Here is a 20,047-nt window from a genome sequence, read left to right on the forward strand (position 1 = left end):
TTTTTTGGAGGGTCAAATATCCCTTCAATCAAAAAAATCAATCAATTGAAAACCAAAAGGTTAAGCATGCAACTTATAGTCTTGTACATGTTTAATCTTTCTTATGCTTGATCACAATACCTTTTTTTGTATTGTTATCACGATAATCATAGTCATCAAAGCTGAGGTTGGCATTGCCATTATCCGCATCAACCTCAAATCTACTATGAGTTTTAGAATGTAGGTCCGTCTCTGCCGCTAATTCTAAATGGATCAAATAAAATTAGCCCTATTAAAATCCAGTGAGGCCGGATAAAAGTGGCTCTATTAGGATCTAGCTGGATCGGATACTAAATAAAGTGAAATAAATTGTCCTTCTAGAGCAAGGGAAATCAAGCATCGCCCTATTTTTCTGACAAATAGCCTATTAGAAAGCTCAAGCATATCTTGTAAAAGTGAATCGAAAATCAACTGCCTAAGGTGTCCAAAATTTAATTGTTTTTGCAACTAGAGAGGGCATCAAGGATTTGGAGGCACTATAAGAGGTTTAGACAAAGGTGTTGTAGTTCAGAAAAGCAATCCTTTCTTTTTGTCTTTTCTTATTTATTTTAATTCCTATTTAGTTTAAATTTTAAATAAGCATAACATAGCTATCCTTGTCTTTTGGTTTCTTGGAGACCATGCCCTTTTCCTTCTCCACCAATCTCTGAGGTTAGTTCTTGCAAAACTAGTCCTAATTCTTAGCTTCAATTCTAATATTGTGCCCGATAGTCCTGATACTGATTAATTTCTCTCTTTAAGAAGAGACCATCAATACCGCCTTGAGCCTTGGATAGAGCATAACCTATTCCAGGGAGTGAGCCGATACTGCCATATATCAGCATGTCCCCGAGACGCTGTCTCGCGGCCAATGTTAGTGGCAACCCTCTACCAATGATCAGAGATCAGTGCAACTCATTCCTACATGTAGGTTCTATTTATTTAAAAATAGACAATTCATATATCAAAAACATGCTAAATAGAGCCATAACCGAATTCTAACTCTGCTTTTAACTAGAGGTATGCATGATTCGGTCCAGATCAATTTAAAATTAATTGTTAAATTGAATCTATTTTTTAAAATTAAAATCAAAATTGAACCGATCATAGAGAAAAATCAGTTCAAATCAGACGAAAAAAATTGATTTGATTCAATTTGGTTTATTAGATTGTGGGCTATTACGCATATATCAAATAGACAGTCATATTACACTAAAAAAAATAGATAATTATAAAATAAACTAAATGGGCTGTTGTTTATTTTAATTTTTTCTAACTATGTAAGTTGGGCAGCTTAGGCAAATGGGTGATTTATGAGATAGACTAGATTGCCTAAATATGGAACTAATAAATAAGTAGGGATAGGATAAAATATAAGTAAACCAATAGCAGTCCGTTTAGATCGGATTTTTCAAAATTGAAACTGAAATTGAATTGATTCTTTTGATTTCTAACAATCATCAAACCAAAATCAAATTGAATCTAAAAAAATAATCCAAATCGGATCGAAATCAGCAGTTCAGATCAGTTTTAATTTACACAATTCTATTTTTAATTTTTATAATCTAATAATATGAAAACTAGGCAAAGGGCTTGCGCTCCAGGCCTTGGCCACCGCCTGGGAATCTTGGGCTGCCTAGTGCCAGCGTTGCGAGGCATCCGACCGCTTCTTCCACATGTTGGTCCCTTCCACGTCTCATTCAAACGCCAGCAGGCGAAAGGGAGGAATAGAAAATCCCAGTCAAGGGGCGGCTGGAGTAAAAGAAATTAGAGGAAGACAGCAGAAGGAAGCCCTAAGTAACATCTCTGACTCTGCCCCAGAAACAAAGAGAGTACACGAGAGGGAGATCTCATGGCGACGGCTCTCCGACCTTCTTCTCCTATTCCCGGCCGTTCTCTGAGACCGCACTCTGGTACCCCCTCTCTCTCTGTGTGCTTTCTGATGAGATTAGTAACACCGTAAATAGTGTGAACTCGTGTTCCTTTCTGGCTATAACACAAAACAAATTCAAGCAATGGGGTATATATGCCCCAGTATTTTAGCACCCCTTTCACTCTGGCCATCAACAAAAGAGTCATTAATTTAATTTTACCGAGTTTCTGGTTCATTCTAGATAAATGGAAAGTTGAAACGTCAGTCCACATGGAAAGTTGAACCAGGTTTTCCTTCTCAGATCCGCTCTAGTAGCTTCCATTGAAACTAATAGAGTTACTTAAAACGCTCTGTTTCAGCTAAAATCAAAATTGGAACCATGTAAAATCTGTTACATCTGGCCTCGCGACCTGATATTTAGTTTCAGGATAGAAGGAACATATTTATTCTTGGCAAATGCTTCTGACTAACGGCTAACTGAAGGGTTGCTATCCTGTTTTAAAGTACTCTTGGCAAATACTTTAAACACCGATGAGATGAGCAACGTCTGTGTCAACAGAATGAAGGGATGCTATCCTGTTTTAGAGAAAAAAAAAACTGATAAGTAAATATGTGGAATTTCATGGCATGCTTTGGCAAGTTCAACGGGATGAAATCTTCACATATGTCATGTTAATGGTGTAGCTAACTGCTGAAGATAGTGAGATCCAACAACCTTTTTATTTTGCATATTAAGTTGCTAAACTATGGTAATGGTTGCCATTGAAGCATGATCGAATCCCAGCTGCCTTATAGCAGTCCCCATGCAAACAAAGAGAAGAGAATGAATGCAGACTCAAACTACATAATCACAAAACTTGGACTTGGACAGCCCCTCATAAGGTCATACTATCTCAAGAAGTTCATTCCTTTTGGGTTGGATGTTGAACAAGCATTGTAATTACTAGTTTGGGTAACATGAGTCATTATTTACCAGAATCTCTCTACTGTGATGCAGAAATAGAAATGAGAAAAGCTTTTTCCTGTACTTCAGATGAATCTTTTGATTCCTGATCGTTATGCATCTGTTGCCTTGGGAAGACATTGTATCTAGCATGTTTAACGACGCTGCTTCTACAATATTTGCCTACATAATTTTTCACTAAACAGTTCTAGTTTTTATATTTGAGATATTTGGATACACACACACACACACAAAAGCTCGTCCTACTTCATGGACAGAACATAAATATAGATCATTTTCTGTCTGTGCTCATAGATATTGAGGAGCCATTGCATGGTTTCACACCAAAGCTAAAGCTTGCAGCGTATAAGAAGCACTCATCCAGTTACAAAATGAGATTCAGAGCAAGTTCCAAGGATCTAAACATGGTAGAAATCCCAAAGCAATGGTATAATCTTGTTGCTGACCTCCCACTGAAACCTCCTCCAGCTCTGCATCCAAAGACACACAAGCCACTAAAATTTGAAGACCTGTCCCCCCTTTTCCCAGATGAGTTGATTAAGCAAGAGGTGAGTCATGATAGGTTCATTGATATCCCAGATGAAGTTATTGATATCTATAAGCTCTGGCGACCAACACCCCTGATCAGGTTTGTCTTGTGTCATCAGCATAAATTCTGTAACCATTTAAACAAAAAAATGGAGCTTAAATTTCTTATTGATCATTAGAGCTAAGAGACTGGAGAAGCTGATCAACACCCCAGCAAAAATCTACTACAAGTATGAGGGCACCAGCCCAGCTGGATCACACAAACCCAATACAGCAGTCCCCCAAGCCTGGTATAATGCTCAACAAAGAGTGAGAAATGTTGTAACTGAAACTGGTGCGGGCCAATGGGGCAGTTCTTTGGCCTTTGCATGCAGTCTGTTTGGACTCAACTGTGAGGCAAGTAAATTAAGTTGTTGATAAGGAAGTCTTTATTCATGAAACTAACTAGGTTAGTTGATTCATTATCCAGGTCTGGCAGGTCCGTGCATCCTATGATCAAAAACCTTATAGGAAACTGATGATGCAAACTTGGGGAGCCAAAGTGAACCCATCACCATCTGATATAACTCATGCAGGCAGGAAAATCCTTGAGACAGATCCTTCAAGCCCTGGTAGTTTGGGAATAGCAATCTCAGAAGCTGTAGAAGTTGCAGCTACACATGCTGACACCAAATATTGTTTGGGCAGTGTTTTGAATCATGTCTTGCTACACCAAACTGTCATTGGTGAGGAGTGTCTAAAACAAATGGAAGCAGTAGGTGAGACACCAGATGTGATCATTGGCTGCACTGGTGGTGGGTCTAATTTTGGGGGGCTGGCATTTCCGTTCATTCGAGAAAAGTTAAATGGAAAGATAAATCCAATTATAAGAGCTGTGGAGCCTGCAGCATGCCCTTCACTTACCCAAGGCATTTACACCTATGATTATGGTGACACAGCAGGGATGACACCATTGTTGAAGATGCACACTCTTGGGCATGACTTTGTTCCTGACCCAATTCATGCAGGCAAAAATTCTTGAGTTCGGAATTTGGTTTAGCTCTCTCTTTTTTTCTTGTTTTTTGGTTTATTGATTTGGTTGCTCATGTTGCAGGTGGTCTGCGCTACCATGGAATGGCTCCACTAATTTCACATGTTTATGAACTGGGTTTTATGGAAGCTGCTGCGATACCTCAGACTGAATGCTTCCAAGGTGACAGATTCCAGCTATTGACTTCTTTTAGTGATAAGGACATGCTTGAAAATTGCAAGAAAAACTATTAAAAAACAAAAAGAAAGGAGATCTTTCTTACTAATGGTAATCAAACTTAGAAAATTGACAGCCGACAAAAATCACATGAAATATTCCGCATGATTGTTAAATATACTTAGCTGCATTTCATGAAAAAGAAGTGTTATAAATGTTGGATGTAATGATATAGAATATTTTACTGTATATACAACACAAATATGCATTTCAGATGCTCTCCACACATTTTTTCTCTTATATATTCAGTCTGTACATGTATATGTATGCCCACCATGCACACATATTTCAAGTGCTGCCTCAAGTTCATTGGAGTATGAGTTATAATGGTGTATATATTGGATCATGCCCTCATAAGAAGATTTACATTGATTACAAATTTTCTCCAAAGGGCTCTAGGACTATTAATGGAGATTGAGAGACATCTTTAATAATCCAGCCACTAACAGCGGTCGGTAAAATATTGTTGAAAAGCTTTGTTAGCATCTTTAATGCTGCTTTATGGTTAGGGTGCATGCTATTTTTTTTATTTTTCGCTTCCATCTCAACTTTCTGGAGGTCTTACATGTTCACAGCTTTGTGACGTTATCCTTGAACTTCATGATTATACATTCCTGAAACACTATTTCAGTTTAGCTTGTGGTCATGGTGCCTTGGTGACTTTAATGCTGCTTGGTTTCCTCCTTTCCCATTGATTCATCTATTAGTTATTACATAGTTGCTTTTAGTAGATGTACAAGTATCTGATTCTCCAGTATGTGTCATCTGCCACTTAAAATTTCATGGGATTGAAACACCATAATTTCAGAATGAAGTGTTCTTTGACAGGGCACTTTGGAAAACTATACCATGTATCAACACTTTTGGCTGAAATATATAGAACACTTTTCTTTGAGAAGTCAAGTATTGTAGCATCTTTTCCTAATTCCCTGGAGTGTCAACAAGTTGGGTTGGGATCTGTGGCACTATATCTCTATGCTACACGACTGGGCTTCCAAACACATTAAATAAAATATCTTGTGACAGATGAATTTCACGTGCTTCACTAATATGCATGTTGGCAAGTAATTTATACCTCCTCATGCTGAGTTTGCTCACAAACATCTTTGCTTTTGGTGCAAATGCATAAGATTCTATACACATCATACTGGAATTTTACTGAAAAAAAATGAAGATGTCGTATATTGGTTAAATGTTGACCTCAAGTAAGCAGTGGTTTCCAGTAAATTTTATCGGGTTGTAGATATTATACTCTTTTTATACAAGAAAATCCAGAAAAAGACCAGTAAGTTCTTGCACTGCACCATATTCTGCACTTCATGGTTCTTCCATCCACAAAGAAGGTAGAAGTCAGGATAAACTAATGTGTCAATACTTGGTAACTGGTCAGTCTAGGCTTCAGTTTTGCAGCTATGTCTAGCTTCTTTCTTGAAATATTACTCCTTTTTTAAGAAATTAAAAATACATGCATTTACTTGTAACATGTGGTTATTATATTTTATAAACACAGTGGTTCTGAAATATATTTTCTTTGATTACAGCTGCTTTACAATTTGCCCGTACAGAGGGTCTGATTCCAGCTCCAGAACCAACTCATGCTATAGCAGCCGCAATTAGGGAAGCATTGCATTGCAAAGAGACAGGGGAAAGAAAAGTTATTTTGATGGCTATGTGTGGTCATGGTCACTTTGATCTAGCTGCGTATGAGAAATATTTGCAAGGGGGTATGGTTGATTTATCATACTCCATTGAGAAGGTACAAGCATCTTTAGCTGCTGTGCCCCAAATTATACCCTAGAATATTAGGATCCGACTGCAAATTATTGCTTACAGAATAAGATATTATGAGTGACTGCTGAAAATTATTTATTTCATTGCTGATTGAACAAGCTAAATAGTTAATACCCGAACTCATTTCTTACGCTTCCGGTTTTCATTAGTTTTCTTTTGATGTCAAATAGCAACTGATTTCAGCTTATATAAGGTCTAATTTAGTTCTCACCACTTATTGGCTAGCTGTATTTCAGTGGCAATCATGCTCTACGCTGTCTGGTGATTTTGTAGGTTTGCTCATGTAAATATATGTGCTACATGCATTGTAGCAAATATATCTACAAGATGTGATAGACCAATGGATGGTTCTGTCATAAGTAGAATCCCTTGAATCAGGGTAAATGAAATTTAACTATGAGTCCTGTATAGCTTAGACTTTTCCACATTAACAGGTCCTACTGAAGCACCTGTTACGTATTCATTTGACCTAGCTGTCCTTTAACTCAGCTATAGCCCTATGTTTTTTGGTGAGGGAGTGGAAAGAAGGATAACACCTGGAATATATAAATGTCCAGGGGGGACAGAATTTGTCCACCCAAGTAAGTGCCTTACAATGTGGCTACTTGTGTTGCAGAATCACAAGTTAATTGAAGCCCTTGAAAATTTGAGATCAGAGATCAAATCTCAACCATGCAATTAAAAAGATCATCTACAATTAAAATCTAAAACTAAAATTTGAAAATAAAATATAAATTTTTGTAAGTAAATGCTCCAAAGTTACTACCACATCATCAATGGTGCAGCCCATTCTAGATATAGGGCCGATTTTAAGGGTATGAGGGCTGAATTGACAGTGCCGTTGCCCCTTGACCTCCGGTGAAAAGAATCGGGGGATGGCCAGTGACGGCGACCGCATCCTCACAATGATTTTTCGTATGGGAACAAGGGAGGCACGGTGAGGGTGCAGAAGAGGGCGTGCGTCGCTCCCCGCATCTCCAACCTAGAGACGAGCCGATCTAAACAGCAGTCAACACGTGGAACATCTGACCCATAGCGCGCTGAACGTCCGATACACGACACATGCTTAGGGTGAGTGTTTTACCTAATTAATTTTTTAAAAAAATTATTTATAAAAATAATTAAATTTTTAATTTATTTATCAAAATGATGTAAATAGTATAAAATATTATTCAAAATCATGTTTTATAATGACCATATCATCATCTATTTTTCATATGGATGAAAAAAAAAAAAAAAAAATCATCAAATAGTATTTTCAAAAATACCATTTCAATTGACGATTTTAATTTTTTTTTCAAAAAAAATAAAAAAAATAAAATTATAATTTTAAATTTTAAAAAAATAAAAATTATAATTTTGATTCAAATAAAAATCATCATTTCAAATTAGTATTCCCATTTCAAATTATCTTTTTAAAAAATATCTGAAAAAAATAGTTTTAAAAAAATCATAAAAAAATTTTAAAAAAATAAAAATTATAATTTTAAATTTTAAAAAAAATAAAAATTTTAATTTTAATTCAAATAAAAATCATCATTTCAAATTACAATCCCTTTTCAAATTAATTTTTTTAAAAAAATATCATAAAAGAAAAAAATGAGAAAAAAATAAAAATTATAATTTTAAATTTTAAAAAATAAAAATTTTAATTTTAATTCAAATAAAAAACATCATTTCAAATTTTTTTCTCATTTAAAATTAATTTTTTTACTTAAAAATTAAAAAAACAAAAAATACCATAAAAAATGAGAAAAAATTAAAAATTATAATTTTAAATTTAAAAAAATAAAAATTTTAATTTTAATTCAAATAAAAAATATCATTTCAAATTACTTTCTCCATTTCAAATTAATTAATTTTTTTAAAAAATATCTCAAAAAAATATATCTTAAAAAATTTAAGAAATAAAAAATATCATAAAAAAATAAAAAAATGGTAAAAAAATAAAAATTATAATTTTAAATTTAAAAAAAAATAAAATTTTAAATTCTAATTCAAATAAAAAATATCATTTCAAATTACTTTTCCCATTTCAAATTAATTTTTTTAAAAAATATTCCAAACAAAGGAAAAAACTACCTAAAAAAAATGCCATAAAAACAGAAAAAATGATAAAAATAAGATAAAATTTTAATTTTAATTTTAATTTATAAAAGAAATTAAAATTTTAATTTGAATTCAAAAAAAATAAAAAAATAAAAAATACCATAAAAAGTGAAAAAATGGGAAAAAATAAAAATTATAAATTAAAATTTTAAAAAATATAAAAATTTTAACTTTAATTCAAATAAAAAATATCTTTTCAAATTACTATCCCCATTTCAAATTATTTTTTTTAAAAAATATCTAAAAAAAATTGGTGTAAAAAAAATAAAAAACACCATAAAAAAAGGGAAAAGAATTGAATTGAAAAAAATAAAAATTATAATTCTAAATTTTAAAAAAATAAAAATTTTAATTTTAATTCAAATAAAAATCATCATTTCAAATTACAATCCCCTTTTAAAATTAATTTTGTTAAAAAATATCTTAAAAAATTAAAAAAATAAGAAAAAATAAGAAAAAAATAAAAATTATAATTTTAAATTTAAAAAAATAATTTTAATTCAAATAAAAATCATTATTTTAAATTACAATTCCCTTTTAAAATTAATTTTTTAAAAAATATCCCAAAAAAATATATCTTAAAAACTTAAAAAAATAAAAAATATCATAAAAAGAAAAAAATAAAAAAATGAGAAAGAAATAAAAATTATAATTTTAAATTTAAAATTATATCACATCCTATATCAGTCCATATCGCACCATACGTAGCTGTTCGTGTCCGTACCAGATCGAGATGTATCAGGACGGTCCGATTCATCTCATATATCGAAAAATCGATTAGAACTTTGATGGTTCCTCACCGACTTGTCTGATTTAGCTTATTTTTAGATATTTTAAAAAATATAATTAAATTATCTGATATATTATTATTATTTACGTTATAATTTCTATAGCCCTTTTAGCATAACTTTTTCTCTCCTAATATTCTGAGACACATTAGAGTATGTGTATTCATATCCACAAAGCATAATATCCAATCACTTAAAATTAAATAATATAAAATAAAATTAATAATTAATAATATTAAATAGAATAAAAATGTCAAGTATACAAAAAATAGTACAATAAAAGTTTCAAAAATACTAAGTACAAATCTAAAAATACTAAGTATTTTTTTCCTTTATTTGAAATTTTTTTAAAAAATTAATTTTAAATTAATTTAGTAATTTGAAATGATATTTTTTATTTGAATTAAAATTAAAATTTTTATTTTTTAAAATTTAAAATTATAATTTTTATTTTTTTTCTCATTTCTTTCTCATTTTTCCTTTTTTATGGTATTTTTTATTTTTTTAATTTTTAAAGATTTTTTGGGATATTTTTTAAAAAAATTAATTTTAAATAGAGAAAATAATTTAAAATGGTTTTTTTATTTAAATTAAAATTAAAATTTTTATTTTTTTAAATTTAACATTATAATTTTTATTTTTTTCTCAATTTTTCCTTCTTTTATGGTATTTTTTTTAAAAAATTAATTTGAAAAGGGGATTGTAATTTGAAATGATGATTTTTATTTGAATTAAAATTAAAATTTTTATTTTTTTAAATTTAAAATTATAATTTCTATTTTTTTTCAATTCTTTTTTTATGATATTTTTTATTTTTTTTACACCAATTTTTTTCAGATATTTTTTTAAAAAGATAATTTGAAATGGAGATACTAATTTGAAATGATAATTTTTATTTTAATCAAAATTATAATTTTTATTTTTTAAAAAATTTAAAATTTAAAATTATATTTTTTATTTTTTATTTTTTTTATTTTTTTTGAAAAAAATAAAATCGTCAATTCAAATAGCATTTTAAAAAATACTATTTGATTTGATGATTTTAATTTTTTTTTTCCATCCACGTGAAAAATAGGTGAAATAGGATGGTGACGTGACTATCAAAAAAATATCATTTTGAATGACATTTTATTCTGTTTGCATCATTTTAATAAATAAATTAAAAATTAAATTATTTTTATAAATAATTTTTTTAAATTAATTACATAAAGCACTCTGCTGAAGGTAACGGTATATTTTTTTTTCCTTTAATATAGCTGTAATGTACAGGTGAGAGACGTGTCTTTACAGTACCATTATCTGCCAAAAGATAAAAAAGTAAGCTGATTGTATCCTTCTTTACGTCTGAAATTGATTAAAGAAGCAAAGCTGTTCGTATTTTCCACTGCTGTACTTGATTAGAGAAGCTCCAAAGCTAAGATGCACAAGCAAGATTGCTGCCTCAGGCTTTCCAAGTTTCTTAACCAAAGATTATCATATATTCGCAGACAACATAGCTACAGCCAGAATATGGCTCTGGCTTGCATGATAAGTGAAAATAAAACACTGACAGCAAGTTTTCCCCAACCCCAAACACAACTCAAGACTGTAACCCAGGCATCAGATTTGGTGGGACTGGACTTGAACTGTAAATATGGCTTCAGATTTGGAGACACCAAACATTAGATAAAGACTTGGATAATATAGCACCCTCTCCAAGAAGCTAACCCCACACAGTGACTATTGCGTATGCTTGGCCTTCGGTCATCTGAAAAATAAGTGCACCTCAATCCATCAAAATCACGCAGTGACCACTAAAAACAGCTTCTAGTTTTGCATAACTCTATTCGTCAGCGCGCTCAGTGCCGCCAAGAGGCACGCCCTCTGTTTTACAAGCCAGAGGCATCGATCAGGCAGCAAACTAGTTCTACAGCAATGGAACCAACATGGCACAACAGCTCACAAGACAAATGAACAATTTAACAAACATTCAAAGTTGATGGTACAGTTTGTTATGGCAAGCCCCAGAACGACTGTCTTTGAAGAGATCCAGGTGCAAGGTTATGCATGCCGATTAACCACCAAACAAAAGTATCCATGCCAGCAACTCATAATAACTTGGAGAATCATAAAAAGAAGGGGAAAAAAGAGAGGAACATTTGAAATTCAACAAGCAAATGGGAAGATCATAAGAAACTCCCCCATGACGATTGACCAGCTTGCACATTCCTGTCCACAAAATATTCCCCACCCAATGTAATTCAAATACCAGTTGTATTTCAAACACCAGGAACATTGCCGAAAACTTCCATCAAGTTTGCAGGGTAGAATCCCAAAAGCTAGAGACATTTGATGGTGAGAGAACTGTCACCAGGAAATCTCCATAAAAATCAGAAAATTGTGGGGTGAGTTAAAGCTTATCTATGTGCAGCATTCCCACCACGAGGTGCTTCATAACCACCACCTGCTCGGTTTGGGGTCTGCCCCGTTCCATATGTTGGAGGCTGTGCTGATCCATAGGGTGATGGTACCTGAGCTGACCCATACGGTGATGGAGCCTGTGTTGATCCGTAGGGTGCAGCGGTGCTGCCAGCAGGAGCTGCTGCCTGAGGCACCACTGTTCCTCGAGAAGCATCATACGCAGATCCTCTAGGAGCCTCATAGCCAGTCCCTCTGGGTGCGTCATAGCTGCTGCCTCTAGAAGCACCATAGCCAGCCACCCTGGATGCATCATAACTTGCATTTCTTGGAGCATCATATGTGGGACCCCTGGGTGCATCATATCCAGCCTGGGCAGAAGGACCTCCATCATATCGAGCTGCACCACTAGAAGGCCCACCACCCTGTATTTCAGTAATAAGAGGTCGTCTTAGCATACATACAAGAGAGACATAAAAATACCATGAATGAATAATTCTTGCTTTATCTTTAGTCAATTGATAATATATTAAGGACTGAAATAACAAAGATGACGCCCTGAAGCCCAAAGCAAAGACTGCAATTAAAAACAAAACATTACCACCAAAGTGAAATCCAGAGACAAAACATTTTCTTTTCTTATCCTCTATAAGCAAAAGCAAAATTAGCAATGCCCATTTATTCAACAGACACAGCTTAGTGGAAAGATTCTCAATTCTGAGGTAGCGCTTTATTAATTAAAACTGTCTAAAACCATCTCTTGACAGAATCTTCTTAATGGCAGAAACCAACTAAATGCCTACTGTTTAATGCCATCAGAATCTTTGACTATTGGTTTCCTGAAGCAAGAAAGAGTGCATGTGCATTCATGCACAAGCATTTAGTTGATATGTAACTTGTAATGAGATAGGGCATCTAATAAGCCAGCATGATTAAAACACAGATTACATTGTCAGGCAAATGATCTTGACGTGTAGGAAACGAGGATGAAAATTATCCGTCAAGTAATTAGACAGTAAGTGGATGAACTTTATTGAAACAAAGTGAAGATAATGCTCACCTGGGGTACTCCATAGCCATCATCATAAGCATTTTGTCCAATGGAATGATGACCAGATGTATCGTTTCCCTTGTGTGCAGCCCTGGTACCAAATGGCCCCCCTGCAACACATTACAAGAGCCACGTGAAGCCCTTGATACTCACCAGTCACCGTAAGTAAAAAAAAATGATTGCATTCAGAAAGGCAGTCTGGCAATTTACGTATGTCACGCATACCTAAAGCACTGGCACCACTTCTATCAAGGTTAGTAGCATTTGTCAATTCAGCACGTAGCTTTTCCACCTCCCTAACCATGGAAACATAGTTCTTTTCCATTACCTGGAGAGACTCATAGTGGTCAATACGCAGTTTTCTTTCATAATCATACGTAGCTCTGCAATGGAAAAACATAAAAATTGAGCTTAAACATCTAAATATCAGCCCCTGCCTCAACCCTCCCCCCCACAACACAAAAAAAAATCTTGCTGAACAATAAACTTTACAGCAGAGATTATGACCTGCAATGTTGATATTCTTGTCTAAGAGCATCCAGTTCAGACATTAGTGCTGGGATTTGCTGAGCATCAGCATGGCTCCTCTGCAGATCCTGAGTAAGTTGTTGCACTTTTGAGATGAGTTCCTGTCTCACTGCAATCAAACTTTGAGCCTCCGCATGAGCCTGTTGCAACTCCACTTTAACAGGTTCAGAGGCTTTCAAATCAGCTTCCATCTTTGCTATCTTGTCTTTGAGGACTCTCAACTGTTGTTCCTGCTCAGCAATGACAGCACCATTACGGGTCTGAAATCTCTGCAAATCCTGTTGAGCAGCAGCCAGTTGTTGTCTCAGAGAGGAATGTGTTGCTGCAAGCCTTTCATTCTCTGTTGCAAGCCTTTGCATCTCCATATGTTGATGAGCAAGCTTCTGCTCCAAAATTTCTGGGGAAGGCAACATATCAAATGGAAAGGCACCGGGTGGAGGACGGATACCTGGACCAAATGGCTCAGGGTGTAGAATGCCAGGGCTAGGAAGAGGCCGACGTAAATAAGGAGGTGGTATACGGCCTTTGCTTCCCATCACAATCAACAGAATCAGGTCTGCAAATGATGGAATAACCAAAAATTGTCACCCTAGAAAAGATTAATAAATTAATAAATATACATCATACATAAAAGAAGAATGTCAAGATGTGCCCCAAGACACAGGAAAAAGATGAGTATGAACTTGACATGATGCAGTAGACAACTATGTGCTTAGTATATCTTCTGCTATCAGCTCACTCCTACCACAGTCCAACATTCAGATGACAGGAAAAACACCAAGAATAAAGCACATAAAGGAGTTCAATTCCAAAGTGACATTTAACGCACTCTCCATTTCAAGCAGCTTATTTTAAACATAATAATAGCCAAGCAATATCAAAGGGATAAGTGGATTAGCCTTGCTGCTTGATGTTACTAGATATGTTCTCCTTGAACTCGTGACGCCTTATATCCATCGAACAATTGTTTTTGTTGCAAAATTCATCAATCTGTATCTAGTGAGTCATCAACAGGGGATCAAGTGTCATGAAACATTTTCCACATATTTAAGCATAAGAATAGATAATGAACAGAGTTCCAATAATTTCTCCTAAGTACCACAAAGCAAACCAAGTCAATCAAGCTTGCCTCTTCTCTTGGCAGAGATGCATTACCCAATTCCGTTATAAAGAGTCTTCTGAAGAATATTATAAGTTTTGAGAGGGCCAATCATTCCATGCCACTACAGCAAAGAAGCAAAGTATGCTGCCACTTACAAGGGATGATTCAAATTATTATTGCAGATGAATATATCTAGATATGTTAAAGGAGTAAGAAATGCAGAATACATGGAAACAACAGGCAAGTTTAAATTTATTAGCCTTGAAAAGTTTACTCCAAGATATGAAAACAAAATTCAAACAACGACAGCGATCACTTGGTAAGGGAAGGAGGAAATAAAAATCAATTAGCATAATTGATGGGAGGCAGTATTGTCGAACCCTCATATGGTTTTTTCCATCTTTAATTTTTATATTCACTTTGGTCTTGTGGATCAAAAACCAGTACAAGTCAGATATTCATCAAACTATGAGCATCTCTTGGTACAAACTATGATAACTGTTGAAACAGAAAATGAATCCAATGACTTAATCAATAAAAGATAAACATTGATCATCATCATCATCTTGGAAACACCCATACCGCCTCGAACAAAGAAAAGAATAAATTCCAAATCTAGAAGTAAAACATGCAATAAGGAACAGATGATGAACTACATCATAATTTGAAACATGATTACCCAGCATAATTCACCAAAAATAAGTCTTAAGAGCCTAAAAAAGAGATAAACCCCAATAAGCAAAGGAGGAATGCACGTTGTACACCTGAAATTCGACTCATCCTATAAGTATATATATCTAAATACCATACAAGCTTAGCATTGAAGAAAAATTCAGAAAATTTGGTAAGAAGTTTGGAAAACATCTAGATAATAGAAGATACCAAGGAAATCAATAGATATAAGAAATATAAGCTTATTGAATTATTTAAATGTTTATTCACATAAAACAAGCATGGAAGAAAAAAAAACAGTAAATAAGGCAAAATTAACATCACCCACATCCACGTAACAATGTTTATGCATGATCCATATATGTTTCCTGAATTATTGATGATTTGGGAATGATTGATTGGTAAATTATAAAAGTCATAAACAAATGCACAATTGTAGAGCATTTGTATACAGAATAAATTCAATTTTTTTCAATAATATGGACAATATTGTTGCAATACCATGGACAATTATTAACTACCTCTACTTATTGTATCACCATCTTTGGTTTTTTGAATTAAAAAAAAAAAAAGGAAAAAACTCACCAAGGACTCTATCATACACATTGTCTTTGCTTACACATTTGTGACATGTAGGGATGGCAACGGGTAAAGTACCCACAAAATTTGTCCTACCCATATCCAAACCCGTTTAAAATCTTACTACCCGAACCCGTCCCAAACCCGATTACAAAATTAACCAGAAATCCCAAACCCATCCCATTTAAAATTGGTATACCCGCCAGGTAACCGAACCTGCCCGACTAATCTTTATTCTTATACATATTATCATGAGAACAGGATCCATAATTCAAAACTTTTGTAGCCAAAAAAGAATCGTTTCAATCAAAAATCCCCATATCCTATGAAATATCATGCCTCTACCAAGATTAAGCTCTCAAAAACCCAAGGGACCCACTCACACCACCACAATCGGAACCTAAAAACCCCTCAGACCTCCCTTGGGATCTCTCCTTCCCCGTAGATCTCCGAAACAAAGAATGAAATGAAAAGAAAATGTAGCAAAAAGAAAAAAAAAAAGCATTACCAATCTATGTGGGAAAAGGTTATACCTTTTAAATTTTTTTCCTTTTTCATTAATTTTCCTATGTTTTCCCCTAATTTTTTCTCTATTTTTTTCCAGCCCCAGGAGTCTCAATCGGGTGGGAGGCTTGGAGCCTTTCGATAAAAAATCCCCCAAATCATGCAAAATATCATGCTTCTACCAAGATTAAGCTCTCAAAACCTAAAGGGACCAATTCACACCGCCACAACTCCCACAAAATCCCATATGTTAGAGAAAAAAACCTCAATGGAAACCTAAGAAACCCCTCCCATCTCCCTCAAGTGCTATCCTTTCCCACGGATCTCCAAAGAAAGATAATGAAATTGAAAAAAAAAAAAACAGGGGAAAAGAAAAAAAGATTAATCTGGGAAAAGGTCTTACCTTTAAATTTTTTCCATTTTTTCTTTGTTTTCCTTGATATTTCCTTTGATTTCCCCGGTTTTCCCTCTCTTTTCCATCCTCAAGAGTCCCAATCAGGTAGGAGGCTTGGAGCGGCCAATTGAGAAGCTTAGACTTTGGCTAGGCCTTTATATTGGTGTTTGTATATAAGCGGGTTCGAGTAGCAGGTACCCGAGAGATAAATCCCAAACCCGTCTCAAATTCGAATAGATTTTAGTTAAATCCCAAAGGATCCAAACCCATCCCAAATCCCATTAGGGTATGCTAAACGGATCCTATTAGGATTTCGGATGGATTGGCTATCCGGAAAAATCAGCCCGACTGCCATCCCTAACGACATATGTAAAAAGCATAGTATACCAGTCCACCACAAATTGCTCTAACAATCAAATTAATTTAGTAATTCCATCTTGTTTCACATGAACAGAAAAAAAAAAATTTAAAGAAATGGTGCAAAAGTCATGCATGAAAGAAAACTCAAAAACACATCACTCCAAAATACTGGATGCAACTTCTAGTTTCCACTTTATATTTAGTGCCTTCTAACAAGCCAGACACCAGAACTCACTCTTTGTGATACCCAATGCCCAACAGAACTGTAATGTATTTGGATTAAAAAGAAACCTTACCCAGACTTAATAAATGGATTGTCTTCCCTCTGTTTATACTATTTGCATGCAAAATATTTCTTACGATTGACTCCAGTTTTCTCTCTCATCAGCTAGGATGCTAGAAACAAATACTGATGTCAGATCAAGGCTCCCTAAGGAAGGACAAGATGGAGCTGAGGTTCTCCCATCCAGCTAATTTTGTTATCCAAGCACTCTGATATAACTTAAAACATGGTTAGAGAGCTAAGAACTTCGTTTTTTCCCCCTCATCTTATGGGTTTGTATTGGTTTATAGCCATACTCAGCCCATATATCCCCCTCCACACAAACATATGATACATAGTCATATAGGAAATCTTAAACCATAAAATCTTGGCAAATACAAGCCTATAAATACCAAGATATCGGTCACTATGGGATACACATGTCAGCTAATACTTCCCAATCGCCTTTTACTTCCTTAAATAAGCCTTATAACTAATTAATTTCAAAAGCAATGGATAAACATAGTGCTAATCTCGAATTTGGTAATATTAGTCAAGATTTTGATATCTTGGCCCTAAAATATCAACATCGAAAAATCTCAGTCCCTTCCAAATTTTTCTAGTTTCCATATCTGACAAGAGGAACCAAGATCTCAGTTCATCTTGGTCTTAGCAACCTACGGAGATAGCTGAGAACTCTGTTTTTTTTGGGTAAAAAATCTCTGTTTTTCAAAACCTTGACTGTACACCACCACCTCTCTCTCTCTCTCTCTCTCTCTCTCTCTCTCTGTGTGTGTCTCTCATAATCCTGTCCTCTCTCTCTCGGTCCCCCCCCACCCCACTCTCTCACTCATAATCCTGTCCTTCATCCTTCTCCTTTTTTGCCTCCTTTCTCTTCTTATTTAGCCAAGCTCTCAGAGCATCTCCTCCTCTTCTAACCATCCTTCCTTGAGATGATACAGAAGCAAGGACCAGGTATACCACAACCAACAAGACTCTTTCCTATTCTTAGTGACTTCTTTCATCCTTTCATTTAGACTTCTTTCTCATTCCCTTAATCTAACATACCCTGCTTACCATAGTTACAAATATCATCATGGTGCTACCTGGGTAGTGCCTAAAATTCACCCTAAGTGTCAATGCTTGAAAAATGACAACATTTTGCCGTTTTCTATACAATGTGTCTCATTCAATCTGCACTTGGGATTAAATTTGAATCGTTACTCACCAATCATTCAAGTAAAATCTATGCCACTAGGAATTTTTCCAATTAATTGGGCTTTTGTTCGATGTCGAATCAGCTCAGTAGAAGACTCAAGAACATAGGTTTACTCCACCATCGTCCTTACAGCCCCAAATCATTGCTTCTCTCCCCATATTTTTTTCTTCAACAAAACCGAAAAACCGCCTCAATGAGGCAGATATGAAGACCAGCAACGAAGTGGAACGATTACTTATCTTCGAAACCGTCAAAAAAACAACACATCATCTTCGAAATCTACCTCTGCTTCTTATTTCTCATTAAGGATGCCAAAATCGAAACAAAAATTAAAAGCAAAACGAAATTTTGACATAAGAGAAATCCAATAACAAATTAAAACCATTAGAAGATTGAAGAAAAGAAAGAATGCATCAAAGTAGCCCTAACCCTAGGGGCTCGCAGGTTAGGAGGCGTGAAGAACGCAGCAGGAGAACCAATCGGATGAAAGAGAGGAAATACTGACGCGTTTCTTGTTTGTCTCTCTCGCAAGGGTTTGGCTTGGGAATCTGCCGGCCTTGCGCGGTCGATGGGTAGAAGAAAGAGTGGGAGAGAGGAAGGGGAAGGAGGAACAGCGTTTGTGGGGAATTTTCACGACCCCATTCCTCTGGCGGAGGATGTGATCACCGTTGGCACGCACTGGGCAGTCATCACACCAAAACACGATTGGACGGTGCAGATGTTCCGCGTATATATTTATATACGAGATCAAGATCGGCCATCCAAGTGTGTCAAAAGGGACGGTGGGATGGGAGTCTACATGGAAACTTCTATGCGCCTTTGCGTTGTCCTTTTGCTCGGTTGCTTCTTGCTTGCCATCGGTGGTGCGGCTTGCCACAGCTCGCATAATTATTTGTATCACGGGCTAACCCCGTGCATAGCACGCGATGCAATTTTTTTAAAAAATAAAATAAAATTTATGCCATATAATTTTTAAAAATATATATTTTTTATTTATCTATTTTATTATATTTATTTTATAAATATTTTAAAAATAATTAAATAATAAAAAATATATTTTATTTATAATATAAATTATAAGTTATTAGATAAATTTTGTGAAGATTCAAAGATTCTAATTCCATGAAGCTTCTTCATAAATATATTATTTTTTATTATTTTTTATTTTTAATTATTTTTAATTTTTTTCATCTTTTCTGCTCTTTTTCCTTCTCTTTCAATCCTTTCCTCCCGTACCTCCTAACTCTCCCAACGACAGAGTTGATAATGTTGCACGTCGGCCACCATAGCCACCACCAGTAACAGTACTTTCGAGTTTGGAGTAGAGTAAAAATATATCAGTGTACAAGACTTAATCGTAAAAATACCTCTGACGACTACATTCCCATCTCTTATAGAAAAAGATAGTGATAGGCGACCTTATGAGATATCGATCAGAAATAGATTGATGAGTGTACCTCTAACTGATGACTCCCAAGAGATCTAAATTTTAAAAATCGAATAATTTTTTTTTTTTTGGTATTAAAATTTTGGAGATCCAAATATTAAAAAAAATTAAAATAAAAATTTAAAAATCTAGACTTTATTTTTTTTCCTACCTCTCTTTCGATCCTCTCCTCCCACACTTATGAACTCTTTCGATGGCAAAGTTGACGATGTTGT

The 20,047-nt window shown here is 34.5% G+C and overlaps 2 protein-coding genes across 7 annotated transcripts; one reads left to right on the plus strand and one right to left on the minus strand.

Moving 5' to 3' along the window:
• Positions 1–1,709: 1,709 nt before the first annotated feature.
• On the plus strand, positions 1,710–6,550 carry LOC105060274 (uncharacterized). Its single transcript, XM_010943921.4, has 6 exons — positions 1,710–1,931; positions 3,150–3,483; positions 3,563–3,779; positions 3,853–4,390; positions 4,477–4,575; positions 6,171–6,550. Exons 1-6 carry the CDS (start codon positions 1,871–1,873, stop codon positions 6,425–6,427), a joined length of 1,506 nt encoding a protein of 501 aa, XP_010942223.1. The 5' UTR covers positions 1,710–1,870; the 3' UTR covers positions 6,428–6,550.
• Positions 6,551–11,461: 4,911 nt separating this feature from the next.
• Positions 11,462–19,074, minus strand: LOC105060272 (protein FLX-like 2). Of its 6 annotated transcripts, none has more exons than XM_010943918.4 (7): positions 18,891–19,063; positions 14,423–14,516; positions 14,193–14,283; positions 13,273–13,849; positions 12,991–13,148; positions 12,775–12,875; positions 11,462–12,139 (listed from the first exon to the last, which is right to left on the minus strand). In XM_010943918.4, the coding sequence occupies exons 3-7, from the start codon at positions 14,248–14,250 to the stop codon at positions 11,714–11,716; spliced, it is 1,320 nt and encodes a 439-aa protein (XP_010942220.1). In that variant the 5' UTR covers positions 14,251–14,283; positions 14,423–14,516; positions 18,891–19,063; the 3' UTR covers positions 11,462–11,713. The 6 variants fall into 6 exon arrangements, with proteins under 6 accessions (XP_010942220.1, XP_010942219.1, XP_010942217.1 ...); XM_010943917.4 differs by having other exon boundaries at positions 14,193–14,289; XM_010943915.4 differs by having other exon boundaries at positions 14,193–14,289; positions 18,815–19,063.
• Positions 19,075–20,047: the final 973 nt, after the last annotated feature.

The sequence above is a fragment of the Elaeis guineensis genome, chromosome 1 (genome assembly GCF_000442705.2).
Source record: "Elaeis guineensis isolate ETL-2024a chromosome 1, EG11, whole genome shotgun sequence".
NCBI classification, from domain to species: Eukaryota; Viridiplantae; Streptophyta; class Magnoliopsida; order Arecales; family Arecaceae; genus Elaeis; species Elaeis guineensis.